The 15,678-nt window shown below is 42.2% G+C and overlaps 3 protein-coding genes across 6 annotated transcripts in view; 2 read left to right on the top strand and 1 right to left on the bottom strand.

Annotated features, from left to right (window-relative positions):
- Positions 1-5,125, bottom strand: part of BRCC3 (BRCA1/BRCA2-containing complex subunit 3) — a 52,385-nt gene extending 47,260 nt beyond the window's left edge. Inside the window, exons 1-3 of the mRNA XM_078065034.1 lie at positions 4,924-5,125; positions 4,245-4,261; positions 3,200-3,254 (exon numbers count right to left, since the gene is read on the bottom strand). Of these exons, the coding sequence (XP_077921160.1) occupies positions 3,200-3,254; positions 4,245-4,261; positions 4,924-5,046 (195 nt within the window). The 5' untranslated portion in view covers positions 5,047-5,125. The remainder of the gene's footprint in view (positions 1-3,199; positions 3,255-4,244; positions 4,262-4,923) is intronic.
- A 559-nt stretch (positions 5,126-5,684) lies between these two features.
- CMC4 (C-X9-C motif containing 4) lies at positions 5,685-14,973 on the top strand. 3 transcript variants are annotated; one of them, XM_036087265.2, is made up of 3 exons: positions 5,685-5,823; positions 12,606-12,673; positions 14,604-14,973. In XM_036087265.2, exons 2-3 carry the CDS (start codon positions 12,616-12,618, stop codon positions 14,750-14,752), a joined length of 207 nt encoding a protein of 68 aa, XP_035943158.1. In that variant the 5' UTR covers positions 5,685-5,823; positions 12,606-12,615; the 3' UTR covers positions 14,753-14,973. The 3 variants fall into 3 exon arrangements, with proteins under 3 accessions (XP_035943158.1, XP_077921571.1, XP_035943159.1); XM_078065445.1 differs by lacking the exon at positions 5,685-5,823 and adding an exon at positions 11,258-11,571; XM_036087266.2 differs by lacking the exon at positions 5,685-5,823 and adding an exon at positions 11,566-11,672.
- MTCP1 (mature T cell proliferation 1) lies at positions 5,699-11,347 on the top strand. 2 transcript variants are annotated; one of them, XM_036087264.2, is made up of 5 exons: positions 5,699-5,823; positions 10,545-10,696; positions 10,816-10,986; positions 11,068-11,119; positions 11,208-11,347. In XM_036087264.2, exons 2-4 carry the CDS (start codon positions 10,592-10,594, stop codon positions 11,113-11,115), a joined length of 324 nt encoding a protein of 107 aa, XP_035943157.1. In that variant the 5' UTR covers positions 5,699-5,823; positions 10,545-10,591; the 3' UTR covers positions 11,116-11,119; positions 11,208-11,347. The 2 variants fall into 2 exon arrangements, with proteins under 2 accessions (XP_035943157.1, XP_077921570.1); XM_078065444.1 differs by lacking the exon at positions 5,699-5,823 and adding an exon at positions 5,832-6,317.
- Positions 14,974-15,678: the final 705 nt, after the last annotated feature.

The raw sequence follows: 15,678 nt of genomic DNA on the forward strand, positions 1-15,678 counted from the left end.
GTAGCTGACGGGCTTGAGAAAGCCTGTTATAGTCATAGTCACATAAGATATTCCAGCTTAGCTAGATTGGCCCCTACGCCTTTTCAGTCTTGGAATTCAAGTACTAAAACCCAGTTGCTTTTGCTCCTCTGTCTTGGTATAGAGCAAGGGCTAGCAAAATACGGCCTGCCCAGCCTCCCTTGGGCAAAATCTGGCCACGTTCATATTTACCATCAGGCCCTTTATAGAAATCTGTGCCCCCTGGCATGCCTCTCCATGGCTCCTGGGCAGGTAAACACTAATTTCCTATTTTAGGGAATGTATGTTCATTCATACAACATATATACGTGAGGGCCTAAGTACACAAAGATAAACAGGATACAGTAGTCATGTCCAGGAAGAGAGACAGAGTCCTTAAAGGAGACAGGTGGCACCTGTCCAAGCATAATACCCAGCAGATACAAGGAATGAAACAGTACAGCATAAACTGGAAAATGCCATAATTTACCATGGTTAGAACTTGGAGATAAATAGAAATGAGATCAAGAAGGCCCTGAATGCTTAACTAATGAGGCTTCATCCTAAAGGTAATGGGAAATGCACTGATTTTAAGCAGAGGTATGTCAGACTTATGTTCTCAAAAGATCACACCCTAAGCAATCAGAAGACAGGACTAGAGGCAAGAGACTCGAGGCAAGAAGACTGGGGAGAGGCTAGCGAGTATTCAAGAAAAGAATAAGGATCTCCAATAAGGTAGCAGCAGTTGGGATGAAGTGTTGGAAATAATATGGGTAATTCCAAGGTGCCCCCAGGCTTGGGAACTACTGTGGCAGAGGAATGTTGGGAGTGGGTTTGAGGAAGAGGGAAGGTTCAGTTTTGAACATGTTAGTTTAAGATGCCTATGTCTAGGGGCGCCTGGGTGGCTCAGTCGTTAAGCGTCTGCCTTTGGCTCGGGTCATGATCCCAGGGTCCCGGGATCGAGCCCCGCGTCGGGCTCCATGCTCAGCGGGAAGCCTGCTTCTCCCTCTCCCACTCCCCCTGCTTGTGTTCCCTCTCTCACTGTGTCTCTCTCTGTCAAATAAATAAATCTTAAAAAAAAAAAGATGCCTGTGTCTAGCTAAACTTGAAATAGGCAGTAGTGAATGAAGTACTAGAGCTTGGGATAATTGATATTAACTACTATCTACTGGATATTAACAACAACAAATATTTATTGGCTACCTGCCATGTGTCAGGCACTTGGAAAAATGCTTTCCATTTATTAACTTGGTAACTCCCCCAGTGATACACGCACCCCGATGTTTATAGCAGCATTATCAATAACAGCCAAATTATGGAAAGAGCCCAAATGTCCACTGACTAATGAATGAATGGATAAAGAAGAGGTGGTATATGGTATATATATACAATGGAATATTAGCCATAAAAAGAAAGAAATCTTGCCATTTGCAACTATGTGGATGGAGCTAGAGTGTATTATGCTAAGTGAAATAAATCCAGCAGAGAAAGACAAATACCGAATGATTCCACTCATATGTGGAATTTTCGAAAGAAAACGGATGAACATAGGGGAAAAAACAAAGAGAGGCAAACCATAAAACAGACCCTTAACTATAGCGAACAAACTAAGGGTTGACGGAGGCAGGTGGGCAGGGGGATGGGTTAAATGGGCGATGGGTATTAAGGAGGGCACTTGTTGTGATAAGCACTGGGTGTTATATGTAAGTGATGAATCACTAAATTCTACTCCTGAAACTAATATTACACTACATGTTAACTGTAAAACAGTGATAATGACAGTCACCGACCTCATAGAATTGTTGGGAGAGTTGGATTTGGGTAATGTATGTAAAACACTCATTATTATGTCTATTTTACAAATGAGTGTTAGACAACATGCCCAAAGTCACACAGTGATTATCAGAGGAAGGATTTAAAGACAGATCTGTCTAACTTCAATGCCGTAGCTAAAGCCATAGGGAAGGTAATGCTGCCCAGAAGACATTCCAGGAAGGCAAGGAGGCCAAGCCAGAAACTTGGAGAATACCAATATTTAATGCAGAAGATGAAGAGCCCATAATGGATGGGAGGGAGGGGAGAGGAATAGGGAGATACAAAAAAAAAAAAAATGACAGTTCAGAGTTCCGAGGAGAAAGATTAAGATAAGCACCAAGAAATAATCCACTGATATAGCAATGGGGAGGTGGCTGAAGAGAGAGAACTGGAAACCAGATCTTGGTATGTGTGACTATTGAAGGTAAAGAAATAATAATGATTGTAGCCTATCCTTTTAAGCAGTCTGGCTATTAAAAGAAGGGTACAAGAGTAGTGACTACAAGAATATACAGGATTGAAAAGTTATTTTTCTTTCCTTTGTGAAAATGAGAGTAATTTAAGCACATTTGTATTCTAAGGGGAAAAAGCCTGTCAAAAGGTTGAAGACTCAGAAAATAGGATATTTGATAAGCAAGGTCTCTGAAGAGACCTGTAGCTCTGGATAGGAAGTAAACTTCTTCCCTTGATATGGGAAGAAAGGAAGCAAAGTGGTTAACATGGAGAAGTTTGGATATAGGGGTAAAAAGTAGATGGAGTTGTTGCCTGATAGTTTTTATCATGCCCATCATCTGCTTGGCAGAGAAGAGGCCATAATTTATTTTTATCGTATTTTACAAAAGCAGTGGCCTGCAACATATTGGAAAAACAATGAAATGGCCCTATACCAAAAAGTATAGGTTGAAAAGCATTATACTACACCACGAAGGCTAGAGCATGCCAGAAAAGGCAAGGCAGGATTGTAGACAAGAAAAAAATCAAGGTAGACTAAGAATTATAAGTTATGGATAGTTTGCTTATAGGAGAAGGTTGCCCAAGTAGGAATTGGGACTTGAGATAACAGTGATGTGAAGAAATTCACAGATTCCAAGGAAGCAAACCAGCCAAAAGTCTCAAGGAAGCAGGGAGAAGGGCCAGAGATCAGGCAGAGAACAGCAAGGAGGAGGGCTGAGAGCGATTACTCATCTGAATTTGCTACAAATAGAAAAATTAGGTTCCAGTCCTAATGAGTATACTTTTCATCTGATTTTACTAGAGAGAACACCCTACCCAGCCACAAGTGTGGGCCTGCACAAACCAGTTAATCCCTGGCTGAGATCATCAAATTGAGGACAGAAATCCCTCCCCAACTGAAAGTTTCTATCATACAAAAGTCTAGCACACATACCTTTTCAGCAACTGTGCGTATTTCAGTTCCGGTATATGTAAATTTGGAGTCACTCCTTTTGGGGATAAATTAGGGGGGAAAAAGGAACTCAGGTTTGGAATATAAAAAGATATTAAAGCAAAGTAACAAGATTCGAAGTTTTTGCAATGAAACCTTAGCAGAGACAAAGGAAGAGTGGCTAAGTACATAATCTGCTCAGTGGCAAAGCGAAATTCCTAGAATCCTGGGTATTAAGCAGGTGGGCTTGAGAAATACACATTCCGCTACGCTTTGAAATTTAAATAAAGGTAACCCAAAGCTTTTGCCTCCTCAAGCATTCAAGTTCCTGGGCATCTCTGAGATCGTTGTAGGGTCCACCAGGGGGAGGCAGAAAGCCATTGACAATTTAGTCAAAGGAATGAGTCAATAGGGGGAAATGTTTCTTAATATGCTTATCATTTGCTGCAAAGAAAATTATCTGTATTTCATTGTCATTTCAGGAGAGAGAGAACATAAAACATATCAAGAAATAAAACAGAACGTAACAGCACTGTATGAGTAAACAAAATTCTACGTGTAAGAGCTTTCACAGGTTCACTCATGATCTTGGTACCCCTACCCATATTTTTTACAGAAGGTCATACATATATCAACTGAAAATTCTCCTAGTAGGAAGTAAGGTGGAAACCAACCTTCAGGGTCGGGGTGGAATTCAAAATGTATCACTGAGGGAACTCCGGACTCATAATGGTAACTTAAAATATAAGTTGTACACAATATTGCCAACCTTGTCATGATTTTGAGTTAACAGTGACATAGAGATCAAAAGATATGAGCAAACGGGCGCCTGGGTGGCTCAGTCGTTAAGCGTCTGCCTTCGGCTCGGGTCATGATCCCAGGGTCCTGGGATCGAGCCCCGCATGGGGCTCCCTGCTCCGCGGGGAGCCTGCTTCTCCCTCTCCCACTCCCCCTGCTTGTGATCCCTCTCTCGCTGTGTCTCTCTCTGTCAAATAAATAAAATCTTAAAAAAAAAAAAAAAGATATGAGTAAACAAATATAATCTTACCTTGTGTCATCATTCAACTAGAGTGGGAAAAAGCAGAAAACATTATTGATCACATTACACTAGTTTGATGTACATGGATGTAGATTATATGAAACTTGGGTCATGTGTTCCTGTACACCAGCATGAAAGACTGGAGAATTCTTACTTCGGGCTGTAAACAAGTCAGGTCTATCTCCTCATCCTCTTTTGCTCCTCTCCAACACTTAACCCAGTGGAAACCTTTGCATCTTTGAAACCCTCTTCTCTGTCTGGTTTTCTGATACACTTAGAAGGCTTCCCAGCAGGAAGACTGGAGGCGAGGCCAGGGGCCCTGATCGTGGTTGGATGCTTCCTAATACACCGGTGTCCTCATTATACTACAACGTCTTTACAGCCTGACTTGCGGTTTGGGTCAATGGGGTGACAACTCCAGATCTGGAGAAAAGCCACAGACTATAAGAGAAACTGCAAGGCCCACCCGGAGGCTTATGCAGATCGCCGGGGGTTTGCGGGAGGCTAAACAAGCGTCCAGAGCCAGAGGAAACGGGGCCCCCGCTACCTGACCTTCCAAAGGATCAGCCCTAGGGGCCAGGTCAGAGGTGCCTGTAGCCTCCGCAGCCCCGGGCGCTGCCAACACCCACCCCGGGGACACGCTGCGACTGCTCAGCAGGGTTCCGGTCAGGCTAACTGACCTACTCACCTCCCCTATACACAGCCCCATCACCTCCTCCTTCTCTGTGCTCAGAGCGTGGTTGAGACAAACCAGGAAAGCATCCGACTCCAGATGAACCGCCTGCACCGCCTGTACCACCTGCACCGCCATCTTGGTCCGACCCTGCTCACGTCCGCCTCGGGCCCACTCCGGGCCTGGCCAACCGGGTGCTCCGGAGCGCGGGTTCCGCGGGGGCGGGGCTTGAGGAGCGCGGGCGGGGCGGGGCGGGGCGGGCGGAGTGGGGCGGGGCTCGAGGGGGGCGCGCGGAGGCGGGGCGTGGGGCGCGGGGGCCGGGCGGGGCCGGCCCGGCGGCACCTGGGAGACGCCCGCGCCGGTTGGGGCAGGCGTGGCCGTGGGGCGGAGGGCGGTAGCCGGCCGCGGTCGGGGCGTCAGGCCGGGTGGCGGGGTGGGCAGGGAGGCGGCGCTTGCGGGTCGTGGGCCGACGTGCTCTGTGAGCGGCGCCCCGGCGGCCGGGCCGGCGCCTCTCGAGCGCCCGCGCCCATTTTGCCCGCCCGCTGAAGAGAGCCGTACGCGGCCTACACGCTCCGGGGACAGCCCTTTAAGGCGGCCTCGCCGCGCGCGCCGGCCTCCTGAGCCAGGGGGGACGCTCTTTTGAAATTCGGTCCTAAGACAGTTCAGGTTTTATTTTATTTCGCTTTGTTTCCAAGTTACGGCCCCTGAATTTTGTACAACTCTCCCTGGACCACTTCCGGTTGCCGGCCCTCGCCTCATAACTTCGGTTCGGGTGACCTCGGCCCGGGATGCCCCTCGGCTCGCCCCAGGCTCACGTCCCGATCCTGGCTTGAGTGGCCCAGGGCGGGGGACCTGGAAGTTTTAGCCTCGCTGCTCCTGAGGCGGATTAATTAGCCCAAGAAACATTATATTCATGTGAGTAACCTCTTCCAGAAACAGTGCTATACTGTATCTGAAAAAGTATCACTCTTAAGCTTGGCTACTGCTATGTTCTCCAAAGGCTTTTAGGTATCTTATGTGTTCGATCCAGGGAACGGGCATGAGGGACTTCAGTTTTTATTGAAGGTCTCAGATGTATCGCAGTCGATATCCACAATATAAGTTTCCTCAGCTCTCCTTGTCTTGATGATATCAGACATGGTGAAATTCTATGTAAAAGTAATTTTCTTTTCAGGAATGTCAAACGTGCCACGGGTAAAAGTACAGATCTTTCAACTCCCAAGGTTAGGAATTACACGTGGATTTTAGGAACCATTCTAAATCAAAGAAAAATACATGCCGTGCCGCCTCCCACAGCCCATCAGTGTTTATGTTTGTTTGATCTGGTTTTCTATTCCCTGTGCAGTGTTGAAGCCAGGCAGGCATGGCAGTACTGGAAAGGGAACATTCCCAAGATGCTACTTGAAGAGGTGTTGATGCTTTGCTCTTTTCTCCCAACTCAGTTCCAATCCAAGTCCCCCCACAAATACGGCCCGTATCCACTGAAATTATCTGTGACATATATACCAGCAACCTCCATTTTTACCTAATGCTTAAGGATCACATGGCACCTCTTTCCATGATTCGTCTTGATAATGATGAAGATTGGGCAAATCTTGAAGTGTGCAATTACATTGGACCCATCTAAATTTTCTCTTAAGTTTCAATTTTACACCATATATTATGTCCAGTTACTGTTCGCGGCTTGTATGCCCTGCCTTAGTGGGACAACGATGGCTGTTCTCATTATTATGTTTAGTAATAGAATATTTTGAGTTTATAAAGTGCCTTTAGGCACCTTCAAGAGAAAAAACACCTTTTCTTTGTTGTTGCTGTTAGTCAATCTCAAATATCAGAACAACATTCTCTAACTTTTATAATGCTCATGACTGCATTTTTACAGTTCTAAATGTTTAATTGGAGTACAGAGAAGGACTATTAAAATTTATGGCAAGCTTATTTTGTGCTAGACACTCTACCAAGCATTTATATACCTTTCTGTGTAAACTGCCCCAACTGGAATCAGACTCTACAACTTCCTACCTGTGTTGTGACTTCATGCAAGTTACCTAACTTCTCTATGCCTTACTTCCCTCATCTATAAATGGGGGGGCGGGGGGGGGGGTAATAACAGTATCCATCTAATCAGGTGATAGTGAAGATTAAAAGAGTCAATATACATATAACATATAATAAGTGCTAAATAAGTGCTGACCATTATGATCAGTATATTGTTTATTTCTCATTTTACACCTCAGAAAACAAGTGTAGAGAGGTGAACTTCTCCCAAGTCACAAAGCTATTAAGTGGCAAAATCAGGATTCATACCCAGGCCAGGCTGACTCCAGGGCATGCGTTCTTAGTAACTTCACCCATTGTAATTAAATCAGTTTATTAATTCACTTCAAAGAAAATAAGTATATTCAACTAATTAATGTTTAAAAATTGTTCAAACACCTGCAAATTGAAGTAAATTATATTTTTCTTAAGGAACCCTTTCTATGTTGTATATCGTCCATTTAAAACATAATTTATGAAATGCCTTACTAGGAAATAGTCTGTCTAGGCCAGTATGGTCTCTGGCCATGACATCAAGGTGACCCCCATGGGGACAGTCGGCTTTAGTGCCTTACTGGATGATAAAGCCATATAAGCACTTTTTGAATCCATTTGAATTTGCAGATGGTAGTTTTCCTTTGCGTTGAGTGGAAGAGGTTTATGTTGTGTATTATACTGCACGTTGTGCCTGAGTTTATCTTGAGGATTTAAGAGATTCATCTTAGTTCAAGGGGTTCTGAATTTTATGAACAAGTTTCATGTGCAGAAAAATGTTCTCTAGTCAAATAAATTTGGGAATTGTTAAAGTTTCTTTACTGTGTAACTTGCCAGAGCTTTTACTACACTAATAAGCTTTATGACTATAAGATTCCCAAACTTATTTGACCAGGGAAAAAGTTAGGGGCAAGTGTTCCAAGAATCACATTTTAGGGAAATGGTTTGCAATTTATACAATCTATGATTTTATGGTCCTTCATCTTAATCTTAGTCATTCAGCCTTTGCTTTTCTCTGGTAAGGATGTTGTTGGTTCGTGCTCATATGGCAGCATCTCGGTGAGTGGTAGCACACACAAGTCCAGGGTCACGTGCTGGAGTTTGTTCCCAGGCTCATCCTACTGATGCCCAGCATGTTGGCCTTCAGGTCACAGCAGCACATCACACTGCCTTTCTTAGAATATTTTGTAGTGACTCATAGGCCTCTTTGTAGTAATTCATAGTAACTCAGACTATCATCTCCAATTTGTTTGCCCTCTATACCACTGGAATCATTTCCTTTTAATGTCAGTGTAACCAGTAAAATTTTGCTTTTCATTCAAAACAAATTTAAATGTCAATATATTAGTTGTTGTCTATCTGTGAATGGACCTGTCTGTGAAGGTGAGATGGTACTGAAACTCTTAACACTTGGTTTCTTTTTTTTTTAATGGCCATACTTATTTCTTTTGTACTCAAAATCCAGACTTTAATAAATATTTTTTTCACATTAGTATTTACTTGGTTTTTGTTTGTATCTCTCCTTTCCAAAGCCCTGGGGAAAAGGAGAGGCAGAACAATTGTATCTGCTAAATGGAAAAAAAAATGGCTTTGAAAAAATATATAGGTATATAATATACCTAGAGAATCAATCTCTGTCCATGTATGTGTGGTCTTTATCTGTTTCCCCTCTCAGCATACATATCCACTCACTCACAGGAACACTGACTAGTATTGAGACTTAGGGTGCCCAGTACTACTGTATCATTCCTGTTATCGAAGAGCTTATAATACTGTATTTGAGGGGAGACAAGGCTTGTGAAATAAGCAAAGCAAATATGCAAAGGCAATTTATAATTAGAGGCCAGAATATGAGCTTGAGCTGAGACATAAATGCTGCAGTAGTCCTAAGAGGCAAGAAGTTTTCATAGCGAAGGTACTGAGATAAACAGAATGGCCTGTGGAGGCATTTTAGACAAGTAGAAAGCTAGAGCAAGGATTTGGAGCTAGAAATGGGCCTAGTATTTAGGGGAAAGTTTGTCTCAAATATGGTGGTAGTGGTGCTTGCTGGAACTGGTGACAGGATGTAGCAACTGAAGAAGAGGAAGAAGTCCAAGATAACTCAGAAGTTTTGAGTCTGCAAGATCAGGAGAGGTGGTGTTGCCACTGAGAGAAATTGGAATTTGGTGAAGGAGAAGGGGTTCTTTAGGTGAGTTTGAAATGAGGGAGCCCTATAAGATGGGAGCTTACAATAGGCTCAGAGTCAACTCCAATCAGGGTACAATGGGTGAAGCAACTATGATGCTCTTAAATTATCCACTGAAATCAGACCATTTCTTAAGTCTATAAAAGAGATCTACTTGGAAGGTGAACTAACAGTGTTAAGAGAAAAAAAAAAATCAAATTGTTGTCCTTGAAAAGAGGGCTTGGTTTAGCCCAATTAATTCTTTCTGGCTTTTTCCTGGGCTGTATCATACTGTGTTCTGGCATCTCATTTGCTCTTGACAATCTCAATAATGGTTTAACAACCTCCCGAGATGTGCTGCAGTTGCTCTCCTACCTTAAGGCCACCCAATGAGAATAGGAGACCTTTGTTTTGTGGGGCAGATGCCCCAATGCTGTTATCTGCTCTGTCAAAGGTAGAAATACAGGGAAACCATGCCATGATGCTAGGAACCAGGTACAAACAATTCATTCCTCCAAAATGCAGGTCAAGTAATTGTGAGGCCCTGAAATGAGATCCAGAGCTAGGCAGAAAGTCCTTACGGGGTTAGAGCCGAATCTGCATTATGGAAAGAGTTTGCCCAGGAGGTTTGCTTCCTTTACACCTCTCAAACGGCAGAGGGGTTTTTCTGGCCTTCTGACTTGGGAAATCAGAATTTAAATGCACACCTCTGTGGAAAAATGGGTTCCTGTGACATCCTGAAGCATTATCAAAATGAAACAAGGACCTAGATGGATAACGATCATTTGCTCTCAGCTCCAAATCACCATGATCCCCAAAGTCTTTTGCAGCTTCAAAATTCCATGAAGCTACCTTAAATATTTTCCTTAACATGAAAACCCCCTTCTGGAAATGCCCAGCTGCTATAAGTAACCTTTCTAAGTAAGCTGATAAATAGGTTGCTTGTCCTTAAAACAAACTTAATTTTAATTTACAAAGCGATGCACATAATTCAGCCTTCACAATCCTTTAAAATGGAATTGCTTGAAAGGGGCTTTTACCTGGGGAATATGGCACACGTGTCCATTGTTGCCCAAATAAGTGCCTGTGCATACTCTGTTGCCACCTACATTTTGTCAGATGCTGCTTTGTGAGTGCAAAGACTGTGACACCACTGCCCAGCTTCCTGAGGTGCTAGTCCTACATTTCCACAGAACTCCCCACTGAGCTGAGGAGCTGAGTGCTTCACAGTCAACAGTTAGCATGACCTGAGGCTCTGCTGAATGTCACTTCAGTGTCTTGCAGGGAGCTTCAGATAGCCTCGGCTCTATTTAGGCTGTGCAAGTAGACATATAAGAGTTTTGTTCTGGTTGGTGGTTGCTAGTACCAGGTCACCTTGCTCACTGGTGAGTTCATTCAAACCCAAAAAGTCACACCTGTGTCCTGTGCGCGGGTGCTGCAGGCTTAGGTGGAGAAAAGCAGGGCTAGAATTGGAACCCAAAGCCCAGAATGGCAGGAGAGGATGTGGGGGCTCCACCCGATCACCTCTGGGTTCACCAAGAGGGTATCTACCGCGACGAATACCAGCGCACGTGGGTGGCCGTCGTGGAAGAGGTAACTGTTTACATTTTGCTTATTTTTTTAATTGACTTAGCTTTCAAGCAACTTGGTGTCTAACCAGTCTCAAAATCCTGAAATCTTTGCTTTTATTTTTGTCATTTTTTTCCCATTAGGAGACGAGTTTCCTAAGGGCACGAGTCCAGCAAGTTCAGGTTCCCTTAGGTGACCCGGCTAGGCCAAGTCACCTTCTTACCTCCCAGCTACCTCTCATGTGGCAACTCTACCCTGAGGAACGCTACATGGATAACAACTCTCGCTTGTGGCAGATTCAGCATCATTTAATGGTACCCATGTTGCTTAATCATTTTCCATTGTATTGGGGCTCTTACAACAGAGTACTCTATAAACTTTTCTTTTTCTGACAGGTCAGGGGAGTACAGGAGCTGTTGCTTAAGCTTTTGCCTGATGATTAACCTGGTATGTATTTCTATTTCTCCCCTGTTCTCCCTTCTTCTTTTTCACTCTATTCAGTTGTGGTGATTTTAATGATCTATTTTTTTTCCAGGTGCTGGGATTCTAGGAAGATATGCTCCTCTGTTCTGTTCAGTATATGGCAATCACTTCATCCACCACTGCAGTGCACCCACCTGTGGGCCTGTGGGGAGGGAGTGGGTTGAAAAACTGCTCAAGAACACAGAAGCTTAGGAAGGGTCATGAAGAACACCACAAATGGAACTGCAGAGAGGGGGTTACGTAGGCAGAAAGCAAGTCAACAAAAGCACTTAGTCAGGATACCTAACTTGAAATTGACTCCTTTGGAAATTGCCATAGAACCTTTAATGGACATCATCAGCTGGAACTGGGATCTGATGAATCCCACAAAAGTCAGCACCTGCTACAGAACAGATGCCCTGATCACCAAGGACTTGGTACTGATTTAGAGAGAAGAGAGCAGCTCCTAGCAGCATCAACATCTATTTGTCGCTTATTTGCCCTGCAGCAATTCACCTGCCTTTCCTTCCCCCATCCTGTAAATATCCTAGGTTTTGCTCCAGTGTTTCCCCTCCCAGTACTGACCTAACTTGGATCTACTGAGAACTTAGGGGGCTCTGAAAAAAGAGGAGGTTATTTGAATTAATGAAATTAGCTACAAAGGCTCCTGGGCCTTTTTCCTTTCTGAAATTGTGCCTTCAAATTATTAGAGGTTGCTAATCAAAATCGTGGGCACTTCAATTCATTCTCTGGTTACAGATATTTTAAATAAGTTGGTTTCTGTAAGAGCTCCAAAAATTATTTTAGCCGCTTAACTAGCACCTTTCTCAGGAAGTAATAATAGCACCAAATATTGCTGATTCCTAGGAAATCATTTACTACCTGATAAAGAATTTTCTGAGTTAAAGTAGTCATAACTGTTTATGTACATTAAAAGTAAGGTTTTACTTTCTAAAAAATCTTGGGAATCATAGCTACCATGTATTGAATCCTTACTGCCTTCCTTCCAGGCACTACTCTGTGCACTTTATATTCTTTATCACACTTAATCCTTCCATTAATGCTTTGAGGTAGGTAGGAATGGTCCCTGTTTTACTCATGAATTATAAGGAAAAAGGCTCAAGGAGTTTAATCATTTACCAAGGGTGGTTCTGTGAATGATAGATCTGAGCAGTGGACAGGCCTATTTGGCTGTGGCATCGGCTCCTCTAGCCCACAATTGGTTTACAATATTCAAGATGAGGTGATTGAATTCACGGTTTTATTTTCATGTAAAGCTATTTATGTCTTCCAAATTGAATGAAATGGATATTATAAAAATACAGTTGATTCATCCTATGAATGGGAAGAGTATTTTTTAGTGCAATTGTTTTCTAGCATACCTGGTTGTCTCAGAAGAAAATTCCATCTAGAGGGGCTTTAAAGTCTTTATGGATAAAAGACAAAATAAAAATCATTTTTCTTATTTTAGTTTTCTGGATATGCCGCAGAAGGATCCGTGCCAGAAACAAGCCTGTGAAATACAGAAATGTTTACAAGGTAGTATGTTAAATGCTTTTTTATATTTTTTCACTTTATCTGTGAACTAACTACAAGAGACCAATTTTTCTTTTTATCACAAATGATATGAGCTCCTCTCAAATGTAATATTTCTGTAATTATCCTGAAGATTTTTCTCATTTCATCAAAGATGCAGAAAATAAAAAGTGATATGATCCAAGCTTCGTGTTTGCAATTCTGGTTGTACATTAGAATCACCTGAAGAGCTTTAAAAAAAGCTCTTGCCTAGAACAATTAAATCAGACTTCCTGAGGATGGGTTCTGGGCAGGAATCAGTCTAAAAAGCTAACCAGGTTATTTTAATGTACAGCCAGAGTTGAGAATAACTAAGCTGAGCAAAGTCCTTTTTTAAAAAAGACTAGTTTTAAATGGGTTGGTTGGTTATACTTCACTGTGGCTGACAACCCACTTCTTAAAAGCAATCAGGTTAGAAATGGGGGTTGAAAATACAATTGGAATTCAGGCTGCCAAAGTCAGCAACTAAGTCTTAAAGGCAAAAGCAAACTTCAACTAAAGCATATTTGATGTGATCTGTCCACTTGATTTTTTCCCCCAGTTTGGTTTTAAATTGGCCAATAAGTTTGACCAAATGCTAGAGGATTTTATATTTTTTAAAAATCAGCAAATGATTATTGGCAGAAGAACAGATAGAAAAAGCTACAAGGCTTTCTGAACTTCAAAAGTGACGTTTTTGATAACTTTTCCCATTATTAAAGTAACAGATAGAGATGGATGCCCATGAAAATATAGAAGGGTCTGAAGGAAAAATGTTAAGAATTTACCCAAAGATTCACTACTAAAGAAAACTCTTGTTTATTTCCTTTGACTTTTAACTTTCATTCTTAGACTTTTTATGATGTAAGCAACATTTCATAAAAATCTTAATCTAAAATGTTAATGTATGATAGTAATGCTACTTTATTCATCCTTTTCTTTCCTTCCTCCAAATTTAAGAAAAAGGAAAATGTTTTTCACAGTTTCTTTTCCCAAATAAATTCTTACCTTATTTGAATTAGCAACACATGGCTACAGTGTGGGAGGACTGAGGGCTGGAAGGACTAAGAGAATTAAGCACAGCCATAAGGGTTTTAAACATATTGAGTCATTTAATCCTTTCATCCATTAGGTGGATGCTACTGTGACCCCCATTTTATAGATGGAGAAATTGACACAGAAGTTAGATAACTTGTCTAGGGTCACACAGCTAATAAGGGGTACAGTGAGGATTTGAACCCTTTTGGTCTGGCTCCAAGCTTGGACTCAGCCACTCCGCTGTATTCTTTCTAGTCAGAATTGGGTTGTTTTTTTTTTTTAATCCTGGACTAACTCCCATGCACCCCATTTTAGCACCGGGGGACTCAGATCAACTGCAGCTGACCTAGAACCTTTAGGTCAAGTTCTCCTTGACTTAAGGTCTATGTATAGTAGGGGGTCTACAAAATATTTTCTGTAGAAGGCCAAATAGGAACTATTTTAGCTTTGGAGGCCAGAAGGTCTTTGTTGTATAGTGTGTGGGTGGGTATGTGGGTGTGTGTTTGCAACCCTTGAAAAATGTAAGAACCATTCTTAGCTCACAGCTGTAAAAAAGAGTTGAACTCTATCCAGAGGCTGCAGTTTGCCAACCTCTGTTGCACTTACGGCCACCACTGTCTTAGAAAAGGGCACGTAAGCTATTAACTCAACCTTAAAGAAAAGGAAATTCATATATAAAAATAGCTTTCAACCACTTTGTAAATCATGCTTTTTTTTTCTAATTATCCTGTTGACTGGTCTGTACATCAGAAAGAATTAGGTGGACTTGGGTACATCCTTTTTCTTCCAGGTCTGTAGAGTGGGAAGCACTGATCTAAACTTCCCTGTGCCTTAGTTCTCTGAGATCATGACTAGGGTCTGCCTGTCTGTTTTTCAGCCAACAACTACATGGAATCTAAGTGTCAGGCTGTCATCCAAGAACTGCGTAAGTGTTGTGCTCGATATCCTAAGGGAAGATCTCTCGTCTGTTCGGGATTTGAAAAAGAAGAGGAAGAAAAGCTGACACTGAAGCCTACATCAAAGTAAAGTTCTGCTGAAAAGTTAAATGCTGCACCATGTATCCACCAAGCAAGTTTTGTCTTCCTGACTCTTTCTTCAGGCCAGGTAGCAGCAAATATCAAATAAAAAAGTCAACTATAAAAGTTAATGAATATGCCATCTATGCAGAACAGATAGACATATAAATATATTAAATATGTAGAATGTAATAAAACTGAGCTGCTAAAATAAACCTGTTAAGTGAAAAATTTTTGTTTGGTACTTGTGATATTGCGACTTATAAGACATATATATTTGGTCTTTATCTCCTTTCCTGGTACGGAGCTCCTAAAACTCTTGAAATTTCTTAAGTGATAAGAGTGATAAACGTGTCTTGTAACTTTAATGAGGTAACTTTTGGAAAGCTCCTAAGTAACCTGTGGATGGGGACTGGTTGCCAGGGGAACCAACCGTGTGATTAGAGGGTTGGAACTTTCAATCCCCCACTTCCCCCCACCTCTAGGGAGGGGAGAGGGGCTGGAGGTTAAATCAAACACCAATGGCCAATGATTTAATCAATCGTGACTGTGTAATGAAGCCTCTATAAAAACCCAAAAGGACTGGGTTTGGACAGACCCTGTCTGTGGGACCTTGCCCTTTGTACCTCTTCACCTAGCTGTTCATCTGTATCCTTTATAATAAGCTGGTAAATGTTTAAGTAAATGTTTTTCTGAGTTCTGTAGTTACTCTAGCAAATTAATCAAACCCAAGGAGGATGTCAGTGGGAACTTCAGATTTATAGCCAGTAAGTCAGAAGGACAGGTAACAATCAGGACTTAGCAATAGGTGTTTGAATTAGGGGCAGTCTTGTTGGACTGAGCCCTTAACCTGTGGGATCTGACACTAATTCCAAGTAGATAGGGTCATAACTGAATTAAGTTTGTAGGACACCTAGTCAGTGGCCACTGAGAATT

Source organism: Halichoerus grypus, chromosome X, assembly GCF_964656455.1.
Source record: "Halichoerus grypus chromosome X, mHalGry1.hap1.1, whole genome shotgun sequence".
NCBI classification, from domain to species: domain Eukaryota; kingdom Metazoa; phylum Chordata; class Mammalia; order Carnivora; family Phocidae; genus Halichoerus; species Halichoerus grypus.